The following is a 25514-nucleotide window of genomic DNA, read 5'->3' as shown; positions in this document are numbered from 1 at the left end:
TTAAAGCAGCCTGGGTACCTGAGGGCTTTGTGGAACAGAACTCCGTATCAGCCCTGGATTACTTGCTTCCAGATGTTGTTTACTTGAGAGGAAAAAAAAATCTATCTTATATAAGCCACTGTCATTTGCACTTTCTAGAACTCACAGCCAAATCTAATCTAAATGAGTACAGAGTGTAGTCTGCTTGCTCCTTGCGATGGTGCTACAGCCCAAGTGGTAGCTTCCCTTGATTTCGAGCAGCGCAGGAAGCTGGCTACTAGCTAACTTAGATCAGAGTGGCTATCCTTTGAAAACACACTTTAGGGAGTAATAGCTGAGGTGAAGGCCAAAATAAACAAGCTTCGTGAATATTTCCAAAATATATCTGGCACAGCCTCCATAAAATGCAAAATAGGAAGCAGAGCAGCTGGCCCCGTGTCCTTCCTCATGACATGTCTCCAAGGCAAGCCCATTCTGGACCCTGAGGCTTTTCACTGGCATCCTGCTCTCATGCTGGGTGGAAAGCTGGTAATATAAAAGCTATCACATCGGAGAGGCTGTGACCTGGGGAAGGGAGGTGGGAAGGAAAACAGGACAGATGCTGGGAAAGAGGAGAAAGGGGTAAGAAAGATCAAGCCAAGGGTGAGGGAGGTAAACAGACTTCTGTAGAAAACCAAACGCCAAGAACTTCCACACTGGTCTCCTAAGGGTAACATTTTTAGAATCAATGGGATTTGGAGTCAAAGAAAACTGTACTTGAACTCTAGCTCCCCAGTAACTAACTGTGATAACAGGCATGCCACTGAACCTCTTTTAGCCTGGGGTCCCTTATGTATAAAATGGAGACAATAATACCTACTTTATGAGGCAGATGTGAACATCAATGTATCAATAACTGTAAAACCATTTTATAAACTGAAGCGTGCTCAAAATGTTAGTTTGTATGGACCTCAGTATATTGTAAGAAAATACAGATCTTGAAGCCAGCAGATCTGGCTCTAAGTTGCCCTATCTGTGTGATCCTGGGCAAACCACTTAACGTGCAGAGTAGAAAGAGTGAGGATGCTGGAGTTCTGGTTCTTCTGCTAATCACATACTGACTAACTACCCTGAGCAGCTGACTTACAATTCTGAGTCTCTGTTTCCTCATCTGTGAAGTGAGAACAGCAACAACCTCACAGATTTGTTTTAAGGGGGGGAAAAAGGTCATCTTATTTATGTAAAGTACCTAGTATGGTAGCTGGTATATGTGATGCCTCAATGAATAGTGGCTACTTTAAAAATAGAGTTTGAGGACAATTCCCTGGTGATCCAGTGGTTAGGACTCTGCACTTTCACAGAGGGCGAGGGTTCAATCCCTGGTTGGGGAACTAAGATCCCACAAGACGCGTGACGGGGCCAAGAAAAAAAAAAAAAGGAGTCTGAAAGAAAAACCCACCTCTCAGGACTGGGGAGCAAATGTGATCACGCAAATGAAATCACTGCAGATTATATACAGAACAGCTTAGATCCAAATCTCTTGGCTGTAAGGTCTGTATATTCTTGCAGCATTACTGAGGTCCACACGAACTAACACATGGGCACCATAGAGTTTATATAAGTTACACCGTCACAGGAGTGTTTGATGTTCTCATCTGCCTCATGATGTAGGTATTATTTTCTCCATTTTACACAACACAGTACCACTCAAACGTCAGCAGGTATTATAATTTTTATAAATGTGTATGCTTTGTGGGAATGGATCTTTGCTTAGCCTCTATACATACCAAGTCTGGGCCTAGTACAAGATGGCCATAAGCCCAAAAGATTAAGCTAATTAAATCAGCCCCAAAAGCAATTCCTAGAGGTGATCATGGCAGACTTACTAACATATAAACAGAATGCAAAGTAACATCATGGACGTAGTTTGCTAAGTTTGTTAAAAACCAAAGTCTTATTACTTTAGAGTCACATCTGGAATAGACACACAACAGGCATTCTATAAATATTCAAGAATTTTCTAAAACAGAAGTTATTTTACTATTCTATTAAAATTCATATATTCCCATCTAGGGTGCTTTGTTGATATAATTTGCACTAAGGCTTCCTTGGCATGGGAGTGTGGTAGAAAAGTAGGGTATAAACAATTCTGGGACTACCCTGAGAATTTGCCATTTGGAAGACATGGCAGCTTCGACTACAAGGGTGTAAAAGACCAAGTGGCTCAGCTATTGTGCTCCTGAAATCCACTGCCCTGTGTGCCCCGAGGCCACGCTTCCCAGAGGCTGCTCTCAGCCATAATGTTCCAGCCACAAGGATATTAAGGCAGGCCGGTTCCTAAAAGACAGGACTCCTGGACAATGCACCTTCCTTACCTTGTGTGGCAGGCAGTCCAGGTCACTTGGAGCCAACCTTCTCCTCCCTGCTCTGGGTCAGACTTCCATGCTTTCTGATGGCTCTCCCAGCTTCCTCGGCACCCACTCTATTTTCTCGCACAGGGGCATTTCCCCAAATAAAACCCTAGCTTCTTGACTCCTCTCTTGACCTGCTACTTGGAAGAACCTCCGTTATTTAGAATGTGATTACCTAAGATCCATAGGCTCTTTTGCTGTTCATGGACTCAATGCTTTGACCTGTACTTTCCTAATGTGGCTGGAGCCACAGAAAGTAAGATTTCCTGGAGATTAATGTGGTGGACTAGGCTATGCAAAGGCCAGGACACATGTTTAGCAATATTGTACTAGCAATACTTAAGGTCTGCTGTCACCGCACCTCTGAATGCCCTGCACCTATTCCCAAGCAAAGGGAGTAGCTGTGGGGTTCTCGATTCTCTTTCAGATGTAGATCTCTGTATCTTACTATATTCCAACTTGCACTCCCAAAGAACAGTTTCTGCCTGGGGGAGACAGAGCTTCCTTTCCTGTTCTGTGCAGCCTCTGGCCATGGCAGCGTTAAAAATCAAGAACCATAAGGTCCCCTCTCTTGCTACTACAGCAACTTTCTTACCTGGCCTTTGGCTGGGTCTTTTTTGCAGCTGCCTCACTGGCTTTCACTGGTTCAGGGAGCTTTGCAGGAATGGGAGAGTTCTATAGAATTGAAAGAAAATTTTAATAGGACACCAGAGATTTTTTAAATAATTGAGATGTAACTGACATACATTATATTAGTTTCAGGTGTACAATATGATTGATTTGATATTTGTAAATATTGCAAAATGATCACCACAATAAGTCTAGTTAACATCTATCACCATACGCAGTTATAGAATTCTTTTTCTTGTGATGAGAACTTTTAAGATCTACTCTCTCAGCAACCTTCAAATATGCAATACAGTATTACTAAGTATAGTCACCATGCTGTATATTACATCCCCATGACTTATTTATTTTATACCTAGAGATTTGTACCTTTTGACTCCCTTCTCCCACTTCACCCAATTCCCAAAACTCACCCCACAGATTTCTTTGAAAAAGAATAACCAGCATGATTGGGCCAATGGAAATACACATTAGGGTCTTCCGGAGTGGCTTTCAGACCCTGATCTCTGGTCTGGGAAGGGAAGAAGTTAACCTAAGTATATCCCACTGGACTCAGCCCCAGTCAGGGAGGCAAAGGATCTGAGAAGGGGACAGAGCAGCCTGAGTACAGCACACTCCACCCCTGTCATTCTCAACCTCTGGGCCAGGCAAGAGCACTGGGGCTTGATCTCAGCTCCCTCCCCCTCCTACAGCACAGCTTAGAAGTGATGTTATGAAAGGAATGAAAAGAGGTCTGTAGGCTATACTTAAGCTCTCAGCTAGATCTTAGAGACGTTGGTGCTGCCTAGTGGGCCAAGCCAGGGTGCACCTAGCCTTCAGTGAGAATGCTGGGAGAAACCCACAGCCGCGGTGTGTGTGGTTGCTGAGCCAGCCCCTCTTCCCAGCATGTGAGGCACTGCTCAACCCACAAGGCAGGCGGAGCTCCTCGGGCTCGGATTCTGCACCATGCGTCTAACAGCGCCTCCTGTGGTTAGGGAGCCACAAGACAACGGCTGGCCACCACTGAGCAAGTGCCAAACGGCTTGAGACTGGTGACGCTTACTTTTTAAAAATGAGTTACCAACCTGAATGCTTCCAATCCTATTTCACGTTATTTAACTTCATGAACGGGAAAGTGGGACAGCAAAAGGGATCACGTTGTCTTAGGTTACTGCACAGTATCCTTCGTTTTAATCTGGGAAACCCGAACCATGGAACACTAATAATGAAAGTGGCTTTCAGGAGGCACCTCCATTTCCTTCATGTTTTCAGGTGGGGGGGGAGGGGATTTTGGCTAGAAAATTTCTCCTAGCTTCTCTCCCACCCTCCAAGCATTCCTCTCCCAAGGGAAAGGGGGAACTTACTTGACTGATAAGACTGGGAGAGAAAAGTGAGCTGGTCTGGCTTGCCCTCGGCCCCCCTCCTCTATGGACGAGCCTGTCCCTCAGGAACCAGGCGTTCGCTGCTCAGTCATGTGGAGCTAATGTTAGGGAGCCTGACTGGTCAAGCCACATTCCCTGACTCAGTCTTCTTAGTAATAAAGCCAATATGCCGAGCTCCATCTGAACGATTCCCACATCTGATTCCAAATGTGGGAGTGAAAGAGAAGTGTTACTTATCAGCACCCTCAAGCTCCAGTAGTGACATCAGAAGTTCATTACTGGAGAAACTATAAGACAATTTGCAATTAGAAATTTTTTACTCCAGCATCCATTAGTAAAATATTCAAGAAAGTTGAATCATACTATGACATGAGAAATATGCCAAGACTACAAGAAGGGTGTTTGCAAGCACTGTACTCTGAAAACTGTCTGTAGAGTTTAGGATGACTGTGTAGAAAACATTCTGATGGCCTGACATATGTGGGGAGGGTAGAAAAAAAGGAGTGTGAGTTCCAGACTGGCCAGCAACAGAAGCAAAATCAAGAAAGGTCTGCTACAGCAAAGGAGGAAAGGGACAAGGGGCTTATGTTCCCCTAGGCACAGTGGGAAGTCCAGGGCCTTGCCTTAGGGAAACGGCCTGCCCAACCTCCTCTCGGTAAATACAACAGGCACGTTGGCTCTCAGGGAAGTAGGACAGCTGACAAGGTAAAGTTGGTCAATCTTTACCCAAAGCGTTCAACTCAATCCCCAGGGTGTGTGTGTGTGTGTGTGTGTGTGTGTGTGTGTAAAATTGCCTCAGTTTTATAATTAAATTCTATGGAAAAATTGGATTCCCTTTATAGCAACTCCTTCATAGTTGCCTTGTTTGAATGCCCCCTATTAGATAAAGCAAGGGACGCCTTATTCATTTAAACAGCTGATTGATACCCCAGGAATGCTAAATGACAATTCAATCATGTTTACTTCCCCTAAAAAGTACCTTTCACATACCTGTACATTTGGAATTGGGCATTCTTTCTTGAGTAGTTTAAATGAGAAGTAGGAGACCTGGTAAATATCTGGCCTTTTGTCAGGGTCTGGTTCCAACATATACCCTAAGATAAACATATATGAATTATTTAATAATACCCAAAGAGTTATTACATTAGCTAAGAAGCATAATTTCTCTATTACCAAAATTCTTTTTAAAATTTTTATTTCTCATAAAAGTCAGACAGTACGATTAGCCCTTTTCTTCCCCTCTCAGAAAGGGAAGCTCTAACTTTCCTAAAATTTTAAATATCTGCAAGAAAATAACAAAGTTTTTGAACTGTAACAAAGATACTTTAAGTTCACATTCTGTGATCTGCACAACAGGGACTCAAGTTCTCAGTGTGGAACTTAACACATCATTTTCTGGTACCTAGGAAGTTCTGGTCTCCTTCTTTCATACTATCAGCTAGACAAATGATTATTCTTGATAATTATAACCAAAACTCAAATTTCATGAATTTACTTATTATTCTTTTGTTGGAGGTACTAGCTGGTTTCCAATCTAAAAGAAATGACAAGATAACAAATACATCTCTACTTTTACTGTGATCTACAGATCATGTGTCTGTTTCCAGGTCCTTTAAGCTTCTGCTCCTTCTGAAGCTGGAAAAATCCCCAGGGGAAAAAATCCTTGAGAAGACACACAAACACATATACATGTAAACAGCAATGTAAGGCAATTTATTGCTTAAGTAATCAAATGAATGGTTTGGACCCTAAGTTGAGAAAAGACTGATGAGGTTGCAGCCTTATGAAGGCCTTTGCAGAAGAGGCAGGAGTGGAGCTGGTCCTTGAAGGCAGGAAAAAATTTAGTCAGTCAGGGCAAAAGCAGAGAAAAAGACATTCCAGGTAAGAAAACAGTCTGAGCAAAGACGGACTTGGAGAAAGGCAACAGAACGCTTTGTTGCAAGGAATAGAGGAACCAAGAGGACAGGGCAGAGGTCTCCTTGTCAGAGAATAAAGGGAAATAAGGTGGGGAGGATGAATCCAGAATACATGGGACCATTGGCAAGCCATGAGGTTTACTGAATAGGGACATGATAGGGTGGTATTTTGTAAGATTAATCTCATAGTGAGGGTGTGTTGGACAGACAGGCCAGTCCACCAGTACAGGCATGAGCCGACAGGGTCGGTATATATTATGGTGACAGTGATGAGAACAGAGAGAATGTCAAGCAAACAGGAGAAACTTCAAAGAAAGCATTAATGCTGCTTAGGAAATGACTGACTCTATTCTGTCTTGCTAGCCAGATCCAAAGAAAACGTTAAATTTCAGTCATCTGGGCTTGAATGGCGACACCACTGATAGAAACTGAAAGGAGGAGAGGGGAACCTTGTACTGGGAGTGAAAGGGGCATGTGTGTGTGTGTGCGCGGGGGGATAACAAGAAATGCATTTTCAGACCTGTGAGTTAGGGTGACAGTGGACTCTTCCAACAGTTTGTAAAGTGAAACAGATCAGAGTTTAGGAAAGATGCCATGTTACACACATTCATAAAGAGCTGTTTTTCGTAATATGAATTTGCTGCACAAAAGTAAAAAAAAAAAAATTTTTTTTTGCAAAAATTCCTACCATTCTAGCAATAAGTTTGGCGATTTCCCCATATTTCCTTGCAATCTGATTTACATAGCTGCAATTTTAGTACAGATATCAATATAATGCTTTACCTCTGAAAACATCCAACAACCATTAAACACGATATTCCATTCCTTTAAATACTGCTCCCGCTTCTGTATTAATAAACGGAAGAGGCGGATTGATAAAACTCGTGTAAACTAGTATAATGGAATGGGTCGTCACTTAAAAGCTACTACTATGTTAACTTGGGTACATTACCTATACTTTTTGAGGCTCCGTTTCCTCATTTGTATAATAGGGATAATTATATTTACTATATAGCAGTGGTCCCTAACCTTTTTGGCACCAGGGACCAGTTTCATGGAAGACAACTTTTCCATGGAAGGGGGGCGGGGTGGGGGGGAATGGTTCAGGCGGTAATGAGAGCGACGGGGAGCTGCAGATGAAGCTTCGCTCGCTTGCCCGCCGCTCACCTGCTGTGTGGCCGGGTTCCTAAGAGGCCATGGATGGGTACCGGTCCACGGCCCAGGGGGTTGGGGACCCCTGCTATATAGGGTTTTAAGAATTAAATGAGGTACAAGTAGGCCTTCAACAAATGTCAGATGCTCCGCACCGCATTTGCTTCTTCTATTTTCTCCAAGTGTATCCCCACCTAGGACCCAAAGTGCATTACTCAGGATTTACAATCTGTGATTGTTAAAATGTGGATACTAAACATCTTGACCAAAGTAAAAAGATAATAAAAATCTCTGTTTCTTCTGCATTCCAATACAGCGGGTTGAGCAAAAATTACTTATTCTGCCATCTGGTTAATGAACATTAGTACATATGCTTACTATGATGATACAAAAGAGTGGGGAATCTTAAAAACTTTTTAAAGCATTGAGTTTAAATGCTTTTTATCAAAATCCAGTGATTAACCTAAATGAGAGGAAAAAACCTAGTTCCATAGAGTTATATAGTCTTAATTATGTATTCACTTCAGCCAACGCACTGCAATCATTTTAATTTGAGTTGCTTCCAGTTTTGCAAAGATGAATTTCTTATCGCTTGATATGAGTCAGCTGGACTCCTTTGGTACCAGAGCTTTCATACAGACTGCAAGAGAACAGGGTAGTACTGTAATGCTCAAAGCCCAGTTAAGACTTCTGCTTGGGTGGCCAGCCCAGGTGTGAAACCAAGTTTAGATTTCTGGCAAAAAGACTCACCACTCTAACTAGACACCGTTACATGGTCTTTGAGTGACCAACAGTTATCAACTGATTTCTTTATTTTTGCATCCCACTCATCACTCCTGGGATCTAATCCCTTTATCCTCCAATCCATTCCTAGAGATTAGAAATAAAAATGTGAAACTAGAAACTTTAAATACTTACGAATTAGGCAATGCATATCTTGGGAATATCGAGAGTTATCGGGAATTGTGAAGTTTCCATCACAAATTGCCACTTGACTCTCTCCAAATGGCAGAGTGAAGTAGCATAATTTATACAACAAACATCCAAGAGCCTAAAAAAGTAAAAAAAAGCAGATTGCTACTAGTGATTTATTTATCATAGCTGCAAATGGGTCTGCTGAGAGATACTGGCACCATCCACATTTACAGCAAATCTAAACACTCTGTACTATTAACCCATTAGAAACTTGAATTTAGAACCCAACATCACTATATATCTGCTAAGTTATATTATTTCTATCCTCATTACCAAATTGTGCTCCAATAAAGAACAAGTATTCAGCTGGTTTTGCTCTTAAGAACTAGTAACACATATGTGAGAACCACTTAAATAATGGGCAGGTCACCTGAATAACTTTCACAGAGGTCTAAACTAATTTTCTTTGACATGCTTCGAGAAGCAGTGGCTCATCACCTCGAGTCAAGAATAACCCTGAGGGATAAGTAGACAGTGATATGGTACAGTGGCCACTCTTGCTATGGCACTGTCTGCATTAAACTTGGGAGTTTACGGCCAAGACTGCTGACATCTGAGATGTGGATAGGTTAGTTGACACCTACCCAAATGTCTGCCTTCGTAGTGATGATTTTGCCACTGTACAGGTTAACCATTTCTGGTGCTCGATAGGACAGCGTTGTGTATCTACAATCAAGAGATTCATTTTTTGTTAAATATGTCAATGCTATAATTAAAAACCAGGGGTAGCAGAATTATTTTAAAAAATATACATATATATATGGATATATAAGTAGAGTCTAGTTCCCTGGGAGCACCCTGGAGAAGACAGTATGGAATATTAGTGCAGGTGAAATGAAGAGCAGTCCTTGGCACACACCCACGGCCCTCTGGCTGCAGTCCTTCCAATCTAAGAGCAGGTGGGGACGCAGACACTAAGGCATTAAATAAACTCTAAAAGCAACTTTTCTTGCTCCTCAAATAACAAAATCTTCTCCTGTAAATCCCTGTTGTCTGATAGTATATTTGGCTGATTTTTTTTTTTTTTAATAGTAATCCCTTTAGATGTGGCTCGACACAGAGATGTAATACTGGCTGGAACACTCAGGAGGATAAAGTGGGCCCTGGCTAGGCTGGGAGGTGGACGGATCTTTGCTGCCAGCATAAGGCTGAAACAACAGTTTTCCTCTTATCTCTGGCTCAAGAAAAGAGAAGGATAAGCTCATCTTCAAAGTGAGAGTCTTAGTGTTACCAAGCCTGTGATTTGCGCTGCTGGAGTCTCTAGAGCCCAGAGGGCTCTGCGGTTTAGGTGCCTATCAGGGCCTTGGACCGTAAGTCTTCCTGCCCCAGGCTCGGATGCCAGGCGTGAAGCAGGAACGGAGAGAGAGGATCAGGATATGTGTGCACTCTAGACTGCTGATTTATGAACAGTGATAGTGAGTGCTGGTGCCTGTGAAAAATCCAACACTCTGGACAACAGGGGAAAATGGGTCAGGTTCTTACCGGAATCACAAACCTGAAGAAGCTTTTTTCTCGTGGAAATCAGTGATTCACTATCTGCAGAGACTTAAACAGCCCTACGCACCACTAATTCCACTAGATTGCAAGTGAGCTCCTTATGAGCAGGAAGGAATACACAGCCATTTAGGTTTCAGTAAAAAGCGCAACCAACTGACTGGTAATGTCACAGCTGTCGTGATCCCACTTAAAACATCACAGTACTTTTAAGGTGTGTGTGCCTTTTTAAGGGCTATGTGATGTAAATCAAAAGATCTATGCATAATGACCATAGGACCATTGATAAAGTGCTGTAAGATTCCTTCACTTTACTCCACTGCTCAATGGTCATGAACCCCTTCCCCATCCTCCACTTAAAATCCAACAACCCAACTGCCAACGAGGGGCAACTGACAAGCACCACTGTCTTCTCACCCTGACCTTCTCAATCATAAGCTGAAGGTAAAACTGCTGATCCGATAATGGATAAAATTCCAAGAAAGGAGGAAAAGCTTACTTCTTAATCTCATCTTCTACTGCATTGACTCCTTCAGTTTGTGGATTCTGGAATTTGTTGGTAGCACTTCCAAAGTCACACAGGACGTAGTGGCCTCGGTCATGCAAGAGAATATTTTCAACCTGAAAAACATCGCCCAGCCGCCCATTCCAAGATACCGTTTAGTAATGTGCTTGAAAATTTGGTTTGCATACACATCAATAAGATACTTTATTTCTGATAATCTCATTAATGTGCATAGGAAAGTTATTCTCCTCTAAGTATGTCAACAAGGGTCATTCCAAGTGGAACAAAAAAAAGATGCATGGCAATAGGGTGAAAAAAGGAAATTCCACGGTGGGGAAGCAAGAGTCCCATTTTCCCAGACTGCTCGTCACATTTCTCAGCTCTGCAGAAATGGTCCTTATACTGTCAAAGCTTTCCTCAGGCCCCCACTCAGACAAATACCACTCCTTCCCTACGTTCCGTCAGTACTCTGTTCTTCCTGATGTCAGGGATTTCATTTGGGCCTTATAAACACATATATCAATTTCTTTACTACGATAGGTTAGGATTTTCTGAATTAATAAATATTTGCTATATTTTGCTTACTTCTCAAAGTGATTAAAGGCCTGTGGGCAAATGCACAGTTCTCCTGTTAAAGTAGCATCCTTATATACATATATATGTGTGTGTGTGTGTATATATATATATATATATTTTTTTTTTTTTTTTTCTTCCCCCAGTATGTGGGCCTCTCACTGTTGTGGCCTCTCCCGTTGTGGAGCACAGGCTCCGGACGCGCAGGCTCAGCGGCCACGGCTCACGGGCCCAGCCGCTCCGCGGCATGTGGGATCTTCCCAGACCAGGGCACGAACCCGCGTCCCCTGCATCGGCAGGCGGACTCACAACCACTGCGCCACCAGGGAAGCCCATCCTTATATTTTTATAGATGAATTCTTTGGGCAGTGAGTTAGGAGTTCTGGGTAGGAGGGAGCTTCTGAAGACCAGAACCTAGTGAAATCCTTCGTATCAAAGATCACTGCCAAAGAAATAACAACTCCAAAACAGTGGGCACTACTGTACTCAAGATGTATTAATTTTTGGTATAGGTGAATTGAGCTGACTGCTTTGCTGGAGGACAGACCTGGCTATGCATGGGCAGTAAACATCTTGTTAGGTCAGTAAGTCTGTAGTCTCCATTGTCTTTTGTCTCCAGCCTTCCAAAGACTGATCACCTTCGGAAAACAAAGGTAAGAGTAGACTATAAACTCCTTAAGGACAAGCACAGGTATTTGTAGTCTTCTCTACCAATGCCTAACATAGTGCTTAGAACAGAAAATGTTGGTTAAATGGAATAAACTAAAAAAGAGAAACGCATACAACACCGTGTGTGTGTGTGTGTGTGTGTGTGTGTGTGTGTGTGTGTGTGTGTGTGTGTGTGTGTGTGTGTGTGTCACTCTGTCAGAAATAAGATAGGAGCCACCAAATACCCAGGCCCCTACTATTACTGCTAGTCCTTTAAAAACTATCTTGTCAATTATGATGTCTCTTGTTTCTATACTTTAATTCTTCTAAAATTATAAAAATGTTTATTTTATAGTCTGTATCTGCTAAATCCAATACCTAAAGTCTTTGTTGCAAACTGACTCTGTAGTTTATTGTTTCTTACTCCTACTGAGTGTCACTCATGGTATTGTTGTGAGGGGTTTTGTCATTGTTGTTGTTAACTCATGTTCCTTGGAATTTATCTGTGGGAAGCCTTGGAGGCCTGAGTTTAAAGTCTATTATTCTTCCAGAGATAATTCACTTATGCACCTGGGGCACTAATAACCTATAATCACTTTAATTTACAATTTTGACCTTGGGAGTTTTAGCCACACAGGCAGTGTGAACTATGACCGTAAACTTGCGTGGATATGCTCTTGTGAATAAGAATTCTTAGGGGAGACTTGTTCCCCAAAGACAAGGCTGAGTCAGGTAAATATTTCCACCATCTACAGCTTTTTACAATGCTCATGAGTTTAATCTATGTACACCAAGTGAAACAGTCAAGCTATCCTGAACGTATACTCACTTTAGGAATCTAAAATAATTCTAACAAGGCAACACTAATATTTCCAATCGAATTTAGAGGTTATAAAAAGAACTGCTACCATTTACTGAGCTTTTTCTAATACAAGTACTACTGTCTCAGCACTTTACATGGATTATCTCATTCAATCCTCATAGTAACAATGTAATAATAATCCCTGTTATACAGACAGAGAAAGTGAGGCTCACAGTGATTAAGGAAGGAAGTGAACCTAGGCAATCCAGCTCTAGAGAAGGACAGGGAATTGTCTTTCTGCCAGGGCAGGAAGAAGGTTGGAAGCAGAACAATTACTCAAGCCCCCCATCCCCATCCTCCTACCCTGGTAGGGATGACTACACTCACCCAATGTACTGGATACAAGCTTAAGGCCAGGGGTATCTTAGTTCTTTATGTTCAGAAATGTCCCTATAATAGGAACCTAGTCAATGAGGAACCAAGTGTCTAAATACTAGTCAGGCTGATTTGCTCAATGTCTGCTAAGCATTCCCCATATTGACTAGTTTGTCTTTTTATTCAATTATTGCTCCCTCCACTAGTCAACTCCTAGCCAGTCTTCAAGGCCTTGCTCAAGCCATAACTCCTCAGTAAAACTTTCCATGGCCACCCTACAAAAATCTACACAACTTACCACTGCTAGGAAGGGGTGACAAAGACCTTCTGTCCAAACCAAGCCATGCCCACTGGTTACTTACCCTCTAGTCTCTGGCTGTTTTTAAGCTCCAACAGCGGACTCAAGCAGTTGAAACAGAGCCTATATAGCTGACAAGCCTAAAATATTTATTCTTTGGCCCTTTGCAGAGAAGTTTGCCAGCCTCTGGTCTATAATTATATTATGCTCATGTGTCCCCTACAATACCTGGCCAGTATTTCACACACATAAGGGACCCCTAAATCCCTTATTCAGTATCTTTCAGCAACAATCTTCCTTGCTGGCCTCATACATCCTACAGGGTGCCTGTGAAACCATGCTTCTCCTGTTGTATGTGTTCAGGCCCTTCCTGAATCAGATTCTCTCCTTCTAATGTTGGAATGTACAACCTAGAAAACTGAAAAGCGAATTCATATCAAAACACAAACAAGGTAGTTCTAGGGACCAAAATCACTGTTGGGGAAGGGAGGAAAACTAAGTAGACAAAGGACAGAATAAAAGATGATGCACATTGGGGTTCCCCCCCCCCTTAAAAACTAGGTTTGTATTTCTGGTTAGTTCCAGACTGACAGAACTCAGGAATTATACTATATCTAACCTGGTCCCCAGTTGGCCTCCCTCCCTCCCACAAAGATAACATTGTACAAAACTATATTTACAGAAAACCAGTTAAAAATTAAGGGTGTGTACAAAAATAGACAGGAGAGCCAGAGATACCAATGCAGGGAAAGCCTGAGCAATATCAAAGAACTATCAATGCAAAGAACCATAATCCCTGCTTTGGTTACCGTGCAAGTCTACTGGGAGGATCAGTTGAGATTAGGAAGGTGAGATCGCTTGGCAGCAGCCACTTTAGCAGTAGCTGCAAGCTCCGCCCCCTCTCTATCCATCCCTGTGTAACACCAGTTAAGACCTCCGAGCTCCAGCTGGCTGCTGCCTGCATCACCGCCAGCACCATCATCAACAAAACACTTAACACAGAGCATGACATGTGGCAACCACACTGCACCTGGGGTTCAGAAGACCTCAGGGACTATTTTAGATGTCTGGCCTTGGACCAATGTCTTTGGGCTTGCTTCTCACCTGTAAAGTAAAGCTGATAATAATTCTATCACTGTTCTTATGAAGCAAGTAAGAGAATGAATTGTAAACCTCCCTATACACATGTAAGATAGGTATTGTTATCGTTCCTTTATTAAAGAAATACATTTGAGCTACTACCTCCTATTACGTGCCACGTACTTTTCTTGGTGAACAAATCAAAGTTCATCCTCTTGTGGAGCTTAGGGTTTTTTTTGTTGTTGTTGTTTTTTGGCCACATTGCATGGCATGCAGGTTCAAACCTGTGGCCCTGCAGTGGAAACATGGATTCTTAACCACTGGACCGCCAGGAGGTCCCTTATTTTATTTTTAAATTTTAATTTAATTTTATTTTTGGCCATGCTACAGGGCTTGGGGGATCTTAGTTTGCTGACCAGGGGTCCAACCCGTGTCCCCTGCAGTGGAAGTGCAGAGTCTTAACCACTGGACCACCAGGGAAGTCCCTCTCATGGAGCTTAGAGTCCAGTTGATGATTTTTAAAAAAAAAAAAAAATATTAAGTATAACTGCCTGGTAGTGATAAATATTGCGGAAAAAACTCCAGCAGATTAAATGTATGTAAAGTAAAGAAGGATGATACTATAAACAGCACAGTCACCCTGATGAGGGGAGCAGCCATGGACCACGTGGGGGACAAGCATTCCCAGTAGAGAGCGGCCAGCATAAAGGCGCAGAGGTGGGAGCACACATGAGGTGTCTGAGGCACAGAGGCAGGCCTTTGTGGCTGGGGCAGCACCATCCTGGGCACCGGAAAACTGAAAACATGGGACCGGACATATTATGGGCTAGCACTCTTACGAATGAGGAGACGAGATAATGCTGGGCCTTGGAGGAAGTGCAGGACTTAGATAAGTGGAACTAGGAACAGGAAGGCACAGGGGCAGGATGATATAAACAACAATGGTATCAGCAACTAACAGAGCTTAATATAGGCTCAATCCTGCCCCATGTACGCTTCTACCTACAGTATTGAACGAAATTCTTACACAGCCTCACTGTCCCTCTTAACACACGAGAGAACGGAGTCCAGTCACCTAACATGTCTGAGGTCACAAGGCTGCGAGGGCGGGATTCGGGCTCAGGCTGCCACACCGCTGGGACTTCACCCTCCCCTGTTGCACTGATGTGAGAGAAAGGAAACAATGAGGGCAGGTACCATCGTCCACCTGTGAGATGACCAGGGCCGAAAGGGATTCTAAGAGCTTAGGAAGGTCGAGAACCAACTGGATCTTCATACATCAGCTTCTGGAAGCTTCAGAGAACCTGCACGGTGACTTCGTTTTTGGCCAAGCCCTTCAGGAAGTCAGCCTGACGCTGGTTACCATCACTTACAACCGCCCACCTTTCAGCTCATTGAGAGTTTAACATTGCTGACCTTATTCCCAACCTGTCAGCCTAAGAGCGTTATTAAAGTCGTCACTCCCAAATTCTGCTCACAGCTTTAGCTAAGAGGTCTGGAAAGCCACGTCCTCCTGACCTCTTCATCTTGACAATATTCCAAGCAGATACGGCATCCAGGCATGTCAGCCACAGGGTTTAATTTTTTACCACTGGAAATGGTGGAGGATTAGATGCATGCAGGTTTTCCAACCTGTGGCTCCAAAAACAGGACAAGAATCTTCATCTTATTCTACTTCATGAGGTCTACATCTCCTTTCCGACAACTGAGGAGACATTCAGGACTTTTTCAATCTAGAATGTACTTATTAAGTCTTAACCCTTTCTTCCCCTTTCTTAAATGTTAGGACAAACATCATGGTAAAATACAGCAAAACCAAACAAACAGAAACCAAACTGAGAGTAAACAACCTTGGCCTTTGTTCTGGTTTGATCACTGAAATCACTGTTCAGGCCACGGCCTTTCTAGGCAGAGGCTTCGCCGTTGATAAAAAGAAAGGGCTGCCTAACGTGACTGTCCCAGGTCTACGACACCCCATGATCTGCAGGAATGACCTCTATCATTCTTCAGAGAGACGGCAATTAAACAATGGGGGAAATAATGAAAATGTTAAAACTATGTACTGGAGGAGAGACTTTCAATAAAGACCAGAACTTCTGTCATGGTTATTTTTAGAACATAAGCTGCTTAAGGACAGGGACCGCTTTCAGCTTATTTCCCCTCTGGAACTTGCAAGAAAGACCACACACGTGGTAGGGAGGGCAAGAGGGTCCTTTCTCAGTTCCGCGTGTGACCAAGCTGGCCGCTGCAGAGGGTGACACTGGCTCAACACGGGGCCCTACAGCCAGCCTGGCCTGTGCTCCCTCCTGTGCCCCACAGACCACTCCTGAGGCGCCTGGTCGCCCAGGGAGACGTCGCTCATAGGGGAGCAACCGGGAGACCAGCCACCAGCACGTTATCTGGCCAAGAGGACAACAAAGGACTTCTTGGCCCTGGCTACGGCTAGCACTGTGCTGGCTGGTTCCAGCCACGACAGGGAGCTCTGAGCGGCCAAGGCCCTGTGATGCAATGACAGAGCCAGGGCAAACAGGAAGCACACGGGGACTTTTCACGCCTGCCTAGGAAGTTGGCAGTGCGGCAGGCGATGTGACTGCCCACCAAGCACACAGTAGTAGAAGTCAACAGGATCTAACATGCTAACAAAAGCCTCCAGATGGCAATGAGTGTAAGATTTGGGGAACTTGGGAAAGCTTCAGCAAAACAACCGGGAGTCAACGCCTAAAATCAACAGCAACAGGACTCCTCTAGAACAATCACAGTCAAGGCCTCCTCCCAGGGGCCCCTATTTATACTCCTTATTTCCAAGGTCAAGGAGAAAGGGAAACAAAGTTTCCTGAACAACTACTGGCGAACCAGCAGCACACCTGATGGTCTTCAATACTGACTGAACACAACTACTGTGTGCCCAGCCCTGGGGGACGGAGGGGCAAAGGGCAGGGGCTGAGGAAGACAGCGTGGCAGCCACTCGCTTGTGCCCCGGCCTTACCCTCAGATTCCAGTTTGCTCCGAGTTTCTCTGCTGAGACATCTCACAGGCTGTTCAGAGCAGTGAAAGAAGAGGCTCTGGCTGCTTGAGACCAACCCCCGACTGTGTCCCCAGGCAAGACACTGAGCTCTGTGCCTCAGGTTCCCATCATGGGTGACGCTTCTCCACCGCCTCACAGCAGCACTAATAAGCTGGGAATGGGTAAACTGGGCAGGTGCTATTTACAGGTATGAAATGATTATCATTTAGGTCCCGTTTAATCCAACAAATGTTGAAAAAAGTTACAATAAAGGAAGATTTTGTTTACCGTGGGAGTAGCACTCTCTAAAAGGATGCTCAATGGCCCTCTTGGTCTCTTCCCTTGCTCTCACCTCCCTGGGTGCCCACTCAGGATCTTCTACGCCAAGGATGCGCCTGCACACTGACATGCATGTTCTCCTTTAGCCTCACCCTGACCCTAACAAGGCTGGCGTTGTTGTCTCCACCTTACAGACGAGGAAGCTGCGGCTCTGAGGCTAAGTGATAAGAGGAGCAACCAAGGAGTCTGAGGAGCCCGGAGAACACGCTGCACAGGGGTCATGGGAAGAGACAGTCACAGAGGAGGCAAATGCCATAGGCAGGAGAACGAGACAGGGAGAGCAACGTGCCCTGCGCGTCTGGCAACGTGAAGGACGCTCATCACTCACAGAGCTTACAGTTCAGTCGGTACAAGTTACTGTGCTATACAATCTGAGTTCCAATATAAAATCGAACCCCATCTGACCTGGGGGGAGAATGGGGCTCTGGAGAAACCTGAGCTCATACGGGTCACAGAAGCAGTGCTGGTGCAGCTGGGCCACACTTCTCCCCCTTTCCTTTGCCCCTCATGAACTCTTCTCCAAGGCAGGTGGCAGGGAGAAAGGTCAGGTCCTAAAATGTTGGTACCACTGCCTATTTTGAAATACATGCTAACACGCCCAAGAATTTCACTCATGGTTAAGGCAACCAGAAATAAACTGTCAAAACCTGAAACTAATACAACATTGTAAATCAACTATATTTCAATAAAAAAAATAAAGTGTCATTATATTCTTAGAGCAGTGGCCTGCAGTCACTCTAGCCTGGTCTGTAACTGGCCAGGTACCAAGCCCTTACCTATCTCCTCATCTTCAAATGCCTTCTTGTTCCCTTCTCTCGGCAGTTCTCGGGCTCTGCTCTCTGCCTGAAATGCCCTTCATCCTCTCTGTGACCACCTATATCCCACCAGTCCTTCAAAATCCGACTTTTCCAGAAGGCTCCAATCACCATTGCCAGATCCCACTATCTGACCACATATTAAGCCACTTGAATCTCTTCCATTCATCACTTTGTTCTATAAAGTTTTGTATTTCACTTATTTAGGTTTCAATTCCAAATCTTTCATTTACATTCTCTCACCAGTCCTTTAACATGATGAGCATAGGAACCATGTTGTATCTGCACTGTCCCCACAGAACTATGTACTTGTACGATGTGAGGCTTATAATATTCACTGAGATGTATCCTCCTCGCTCCACTCAGAAAAGGGGCTGACTGTGTGCAGAAGCACACTGGAGAAGGCTGTCTAAGGCTGTTGGAGCCTTCACACTCACTAGGGTGGGAAAATAAAACAGGACAATGACAAGTGTTAGGTCAGTGTGAAGAAATCGGAAACCGCATATGTTGCTGGTGGGATGTAAAATAATGCAGCCACTTTGGAAAACGGTGTGGCAGTTCCTCAAAAAATTAGAGTTACCGTATGACCCAGCAATTCCACTCCTAAGTATGTACCCAAGCGAACTGAAAACATATGCCCACATGAAAACTAGTATATGAATCTTCATAGTAGCCTTATTCATAATAGCCAAAGTAGAAACAACTCAAACGTCCACCAACTGCTGAATAACCAAAATGTGATATATCCACAAAATGGAATGTTATAACAAAAAGGAATGAAGTCCTGATATATGCTACAACATAGACGAACCTTGAAAACACTATGCTTATGAAAGAGGTCACATACTGTACAAGCCCATTTAGATGAAATGTCCAGAATAAGCAACAGAAAGTAGATTAGTGGTTGCCAGGGGCTGGGACAAGGGGAGAATGAGGAGTGACCCCTAATGAATACAGGATTTTTTGGGGGGATGATGAAATTTTCTGGAATTAGACAGTGGGTATGGTTGCACAGCCTTGTAAATATACTAAAATCCACCAAATTGTACATTTTAAAAGAGTGAATTTTATGGTATCTTAATTAAAGAAACAAACAAACAAATAAACTAAAAAACACCCCCAGAACAGAAACGCTAGTATGTAGCTATGATCCTCAAACTTTAGAATATACAAAAACCACCTGGGGTGCCTAAGATAAAAACTCCTGGGCTTCCCTGGTACCATCACAAAAATTATAGCCCAAAAGATTCAGTGGGGAACCCAGTAGCCTGCATTTAACAAGCACACTAGAGGACAGTGATGCAAATATTAGCCGTGAAGCATGTTTCTCGAAACATAAGTATAATGAAAAGAAACTGTAACTTAGAATCAGAAGAGCTGGATTCAAATTCTGGTACTGCTTCTTCCTAGTTATATGACCTTAGTCAAATCACATAACCTCTCAGCTCCTGAGTTTCCCCAAACATAAAATGCAAAGAAGAGGGCTTCCCTGGTGGCGCAGTGGTTGAGAGTCCGCCTGCCGATGCAGGGGACATGGGTTCGTGCCCTGGTCTGGGAAGATCCCACGTGCCGTGGAGCGGCTGGGCCCGTGAGCCATGGCCGCTGAGCCTGCGCGTCCGGAGCCTGTGCTCTGCAACGGGAGAGGCCAGAGGCCCGCGTATCGCAAAAAAAAAAAATGCAAAGAAGAATGTCTCCCTCCCAAGAGACAGTGCACATAAAGTGTCTAATAGAATACCTGGCACCATTGTCAGTGCTCCAGAGATGCTAGTGAATCCTAACTGGGTGCCAATTCCATTCAACGAACATTGTCAAGTGACTACAGTACGAAAGGCCCAGTGCAAGGGGATGGTAATTAGTAGGGCAAATTTTTCAAATCACCAATTAATGGATTTTACAAAGTATGAAATAGACTTTAAAGATCAAGCACCACTTTTTATAAATTTCAAATTAGCATATTACTTTTTCTGACCCTGGAAAAGTGAATTTGGGAGTTCATCAGGAAAAACAAAAAAGATGTGTTCAGGCATTTGATGATTATAAAGAATTTCTGAAAGCTACTTAATAAAATTGATAGCTATATTGTACTGTACTGTTCTGCTATTTAATTTTTTCTTTGTACTTTCTCTCCCCAAGCAGAATGTAAGCTCAGAATCTGGTACCATGCCTTACGCTTTTCTCACATCCCCATAACATCTACCCCATTCCTGGGGCAGACAGAAAATACTCCATAAGAATGCACTTAATGGTGATCTGTTACCTTCAGGTCACGGTGGATAATAGGAGTTTTGCACTGATGCAGGCGGGCAACAGCTTCACAGGTGTCACAAAATATCTGGAGTACTTCATTCTCTGTAAAACCTGTTTGCAGGCGCTGGTTCATCAGGTTGACCACCTGGCCTCCTGAGAGGGGTGCAGAGCAGAGGAAAGGTTATTAACATTCAGACCCATCACTTATCCACGAGCATGAAAAGCTGTCCACAGAGGAGCAACCTGGACTCAGCCCATCACTGGCTGAGCCACGACTAAACCCCGGTATCTTGATTCCCAGCCCGGGACTTGTTTTCTATGGCGTCAAAACAGTTTCTTCATTATATAAAGCAGCCCAGATGTGAGCTGCCCTCATTCTGTCTTCAAGATTAGTAGCAGAACTGACAATATGGTCCTGGCTCTAGTTGCCTGGTTATACTGTCCCTGTTGTGCATTGGATGAGGCCACAGGTTCAATCTGCCGTATCTTTCAGTAAGAATCAGATTGCACAACAGACCCCGGGTGGAGGAAGAAGGCAGTTTGACAGTCTGTATTTTAGAAACAGCTTGGTCTCTCTGGCTTTACTGCTTGCTGCCTGGTCTGCAGAAATGCTACACCAACATTTAATCTCTAGGACCGAAAGACTGACGACCTCGCTTAGAAAATTATCCAGCTCCCTGGACTCTCCTACTGCCTCGTCTCTAAATATTTTACTGTCCAAAAAGGAAGAGGAGGAGGAGACAGACTGTCAAGTTCAAATGTGGTAGTATTTTTTTTTTGCGGTACGCGGGCCTCTCACTGCTGCGGCCTCTCCCGTTGCGGAGCACAGGCTCCGGACGCGCAGGCTCAGCGGCCATGGCTCACGGGCCCAGCCGCTCCGCGGCATGTGGGGTCTTCCCGGACCGGGTCACAAACCCGCGTCCCCTGCATCGGCAGGCCGACTCTCAACCACTGCGCCACCAGGGAAGCCCCGAAATGTGGTAGTATTTTACAAAATCAGGTTAGCAGCTGTTACCGCGAAGGCTGAAACTATCGGTTAACATCACATTTTAAGCATTACTAACATATTTAATTTATGGACAGTATCTGTAAAGGCAAGGAACGTGTTAGTGGAACTAAGGGTGCTTACAAAACTGGGCACCAAACAGTGAGACAATGACCCAAGAATGTAAGTGACAGCTGCTTAGACCAAAAAAGCCAAACCTCCGAACAATAGCTGTATGAAATGCAGTCAACTCCGAATAAATTCATGCTACAGTCTGGGTTTCCCAAGATAAATACTGCTTGAAACTCTGAGCTTTCAACTACTTGACTCTACTGTTAATGGCAGCAACATCTGAATGTAGCCTTCCTGGCAATCACAGATCTCCAGCAAGAAGAGCAGGGTCATTTCCATTAGACGAAAAGGATTCTTTTACCCCCTAATGCGAGGATGGTGGTGTGGGTGGAGAAGAGAACACACGAGTGAGGGAAGCTGAACTGTTCCCTTAGTCTATCTGGAGTCGGGTCTTTATTATGTACCTTCATCATTTGTTTTAAAGCATCACAAAGAACATATTCATTCTCATTCTCATACATTCGCGTTCATATACAAGCACCAAACCTTCCCAAACCTAACAAAAGTAGAGTTTTGTATTATCTACCACTCTGAATTATTTGTGCCACTGATACTCGCCATTGTAAGAATAACCAAGAAGTGACAGGAGGCTCTGTATCTTTTAGCCTCTTCGTTTTCCAATCTTTAAAACTGGAACAACATATGTTAGAGTACAGTGCACATTAACTGAAATGACCCCACACCCCTGACAATCAAAGTGCTAGAGAAAAGAGAGCTTAACGTATGGCGCATATACTTACCCCTGCAGAAGTCCATCAGAATGAGCACTTCCCACACGTCACCGCTACTCACATTGTTGATACTGGAGTCAATGTAACCCACGATGTTCTTGTGCCCCGACAGGTCCCTCTGTAAAGAAGAGTTGAGAAATAAATTATCCGTTACAGACACCAGCAGAGATAGAACGAGCCAGGCTTTTCCATTAGCCCAGATAACTTAAATACACAGAGACAACACTAACAGTGAAGAGAGACAAGACTAAGGGGCAGAGTCAAGAGCAGGTTTCCGCGGGTCTATGAGATTCACGGTCAGCTCTTCAATAGCAATTCTGCAACCCTTCTAAACCATAACGCTCTCCTGAACTAAATTCTAGAACCAAATGCACACACGGTGCCTACTTGCTCACAGCATCAGCGCTCCATATAAACCAGAAGCAAAGACTCCCATCTCCGGAAACACTGCAGAGGGGCTAACAGGAGAGCGACAGCATGAACTAGTTAAATATGTGAATTTTTAATTCAGAAAAATGAAACTGATTTTTTTCCTGGTTGTAGGAACACAAGTGAACTCAACTTGACTTTTAAACTATTCGTACTGTTTTTCTCCCTCTAGGAAATATATGAAAAGCATAACTGCTTTTTAAAGTTTTGAAGGGACTACAATGGCATCCAGACCTAAGCATTTTGCTCACAATTAAGTCTTTCAAGCCAACCAACTGGGATATAAGATGGGTTATGTTTCCAGCTCTCCGGTTGGAACTGCATCTCTCAGAGCTGCTTGTGGGATTAATTTTTCAACAAATACTTACTGAGCACCTCCCATGTGTCAGGACCCATTTAGACACTGGAAGTTGCCTCATCCCTCAGTCTGGTTATTTCAACATCCATAGAGGCAAATCTTTGTAATGATGATGTTCAAAATCTAAGGTCATTAGTGAGCAAAAACCAAGCAAGTTGGGCAACGGGATTTATGCACAAAGTAAGGTTTTATTTTATTTTTTTAATACATTTATTTATTTATTTTTGGCTGCGTCTGGCTTTGTTGCTGCGCGCGGGCTTTCTCTAGTTGGGGCGAGCAGGAGCTACTCTTCGTTGCGGTGCACGGGCTTCTCATTGCGGTGGCTTCTCTTGTTGCAGAGCACGGGCTCTAGGCGCGTGGGCTTCAGTAGTTGCAGCATGCGGGCTCAGTAGTTGCAGCATGTGGGCCCTAGAGTACGTGGGCTCAGTAGTTGTGGCATGCGGGCTCAGTAGTTGTGGCACACGGGCTCAGTTGCTCCACGGCAGGTGAGATCTTCCCAGACCAGGCCTCGAACCCGTGTCCCCTGCATTGGCAGGCGGATTCTCAACCACTGCGTCACCAGGGAAGTCCCAAGGTTTTATTTTTTAACTAGTTTTAATAAATTGTTTTACTTTGTTTAATAAAAGAAATGGGAGGACGGAGGTGGGAAACGTGGTTCTGTAAGAGTCAGCACACAAATGCGGCAACTTGAGCCACCACCACACTAACTGGAGGCTCAGTGTTCAAAGTGATACTGTCTCTTTTAATCTCAAAGTACATACCCAAACAAGAGGAAGCCTCACAGTATCAAACCAACACACCTGAACTCTGAGCATCCAAGTTAAAATTCCTTAGAACTTTCCTCTGAGTGAAGGATTAAGAACGACTATTGCCTCAGAAAGGCAGACCAAAGGCAAAGATATGATTGCTTCTACTGGCGACTGGGAAGTCGCTGGAGATCTAGGCAAGAACAGTTTTGGAAAAGGAATAAAGTGAAGTAAGAACGGAGCTGGACTTGCGAAGAATGGGAGTGGAATACGCAGAGCCGGTGGCTACGGGAGATTCTTTCAGGACATTTTGAGCTTAAAAGAGGAGAAGCACTGAGGGAAAGAAGTTTTAGGATGGGAGAGGATTGAGCACTGGAGAGTGAAAGGAGCCAGGGCAAAAAGGTGCTTTAAGATACAGGAGAGGATGAGGATAACTGAGCGAACAAAGTCCTGCAGGTAGAAAAGGGAAGGAATTAGGAGCACTGTTAAAGGGACTGATCTTTCAAAGACATTTCTTTCCTGGCAAGCAGGAAGGAAATAAGGATGGTCATGCATATTGGTTTAAGGCTGGGGGGAAAAAAAGGGAATTTGAGGAAGTTCAGATCTATTGTTCTGCTTTTGGTAGAGTACAAGATCATCTTCAAAGTGTTAGGGAATGAGAAAGAAGCTTGATGAGAGAAATAAAAGGCTTAGAGCAACTGTTTTGGATAACAGACAAGGGAGATGATGAGGCAGAAAAGCAGCCTCTAGAATTCAAGTTTCTCTAAACAAAAAGTGATTTCAGGGCTCATGTTTTAGAGGACTATCCTTCTGCTTTTCAGTCTTATCAGCTCTTCTAGAATTTGTTTCCATTTACACAGTCCTAGAAGTAGGAAGAAGTGGAGAGAATTTCTTTGAAACCAAAATGCAGCAGCAGACCATGTCCTCCAAATGTCCACAAGAAGGAATGAAAGACTAATGTTTCTACATTTAGCTGTTTGAAAAAGAATCAGCAATGTTGCCTCTGAGTTTGTCTCATCCCAAGAGGAATAAATAAGAATCTGGAAGGAAAATAAGAAGCAACTGATAGAGCCAAGAGGAGGTCAAGAGCTATTAGAGGACCCAAACTGCATAATTAACATCTGCAGATGGCATCCTAGAACACTCTGCCAAGATGCTGGCTGATCAGTCCACGCCCAAATTCCTGTTCATTGTGTCTTCCGCAGAGATCCTGAGATATGTCCAAGCAGAAAAGACCGCCTCTTTGGAGGGAGACGATGGCATTTTACTTTTAACAACTTGATGACACAGCGACGTCTCTGATTTTAGGATGCCACTGGTTTAGAACTGATAGAGAAGATCTGTTTGAATGGCTGTGAAATGTAGAAAAGGTCAAGAGAAAATCTTACTACAAGCTGAGACAGACTCACATTCACGGGCAGTGTGACAGCACTTCTCAGCAGCAACATACCAAAGGATGTCCAAGCTTTCCCTGGCTTTAGTTAAAAGACCAGCCCCAGGCTTACAGAACAGAATGAATGGACGTAGAGGTCTGGGATGGAACCCGCATAGAG

At 43.8% G+C, this 25514-nt stretch overlaps 1 protein-coding gene across 9 annotated transcripts in view; it reads right to left on the bottom strand.

The window, feature by feature from the left end:
* The window catches only part of AAK1 (AP2 associated kinase 1), a 169123-nt gene that overhangs the window by 59337 nt on the left and 84272 nt on the right, over positions 1-25514 (bottom strand). For all 9 annotated transcript variants that reach the window (XM_060026435.1, XM_060026436.1, XM_060026437.1 and 6 more), the window contains exons 4-10: positions 22438-22546; positions 20591-20733; positions 10394-10515; positions 8985-9066; positions 8344-8476; positions 5348-5451; positions 2965-3044 (exon numbers count right to left, since the gene is read on the bottom strand). In XM_060026435.1, coding sequence (XP_059882418.1) covers positions 2965-3044; positions 5348-5451; positions 8344-8476; positions 8985-9066; positions 10394-10515; positions 20591-20733; positions 22438-22546 — 773 coding nt within the window. The remainder of the gene's footprint in view (positions 1-2964; positions 3045-5347; positions 5452-8343; positions 8477-8984; positions 9067-10393; positions 10516-20590; positions 20734-22437; positions 22547-25514) is intronic.

This window comes from Delphinus delphis, chromosome 12, assembly GCF_949987515.2.
Source record: "Delphinus delphis chromosome 12, mDelDel1.2, whole genome shotgun sequence".
NCBI lineage: Eukaryota > Metazoa > Chordata > Mammalia > Artiodactyla > Delphinidae > Delphinus > Delphinus delphis.
This window is presented reverse-complemented; position numbering and strand designations above follow the sequence as displayed.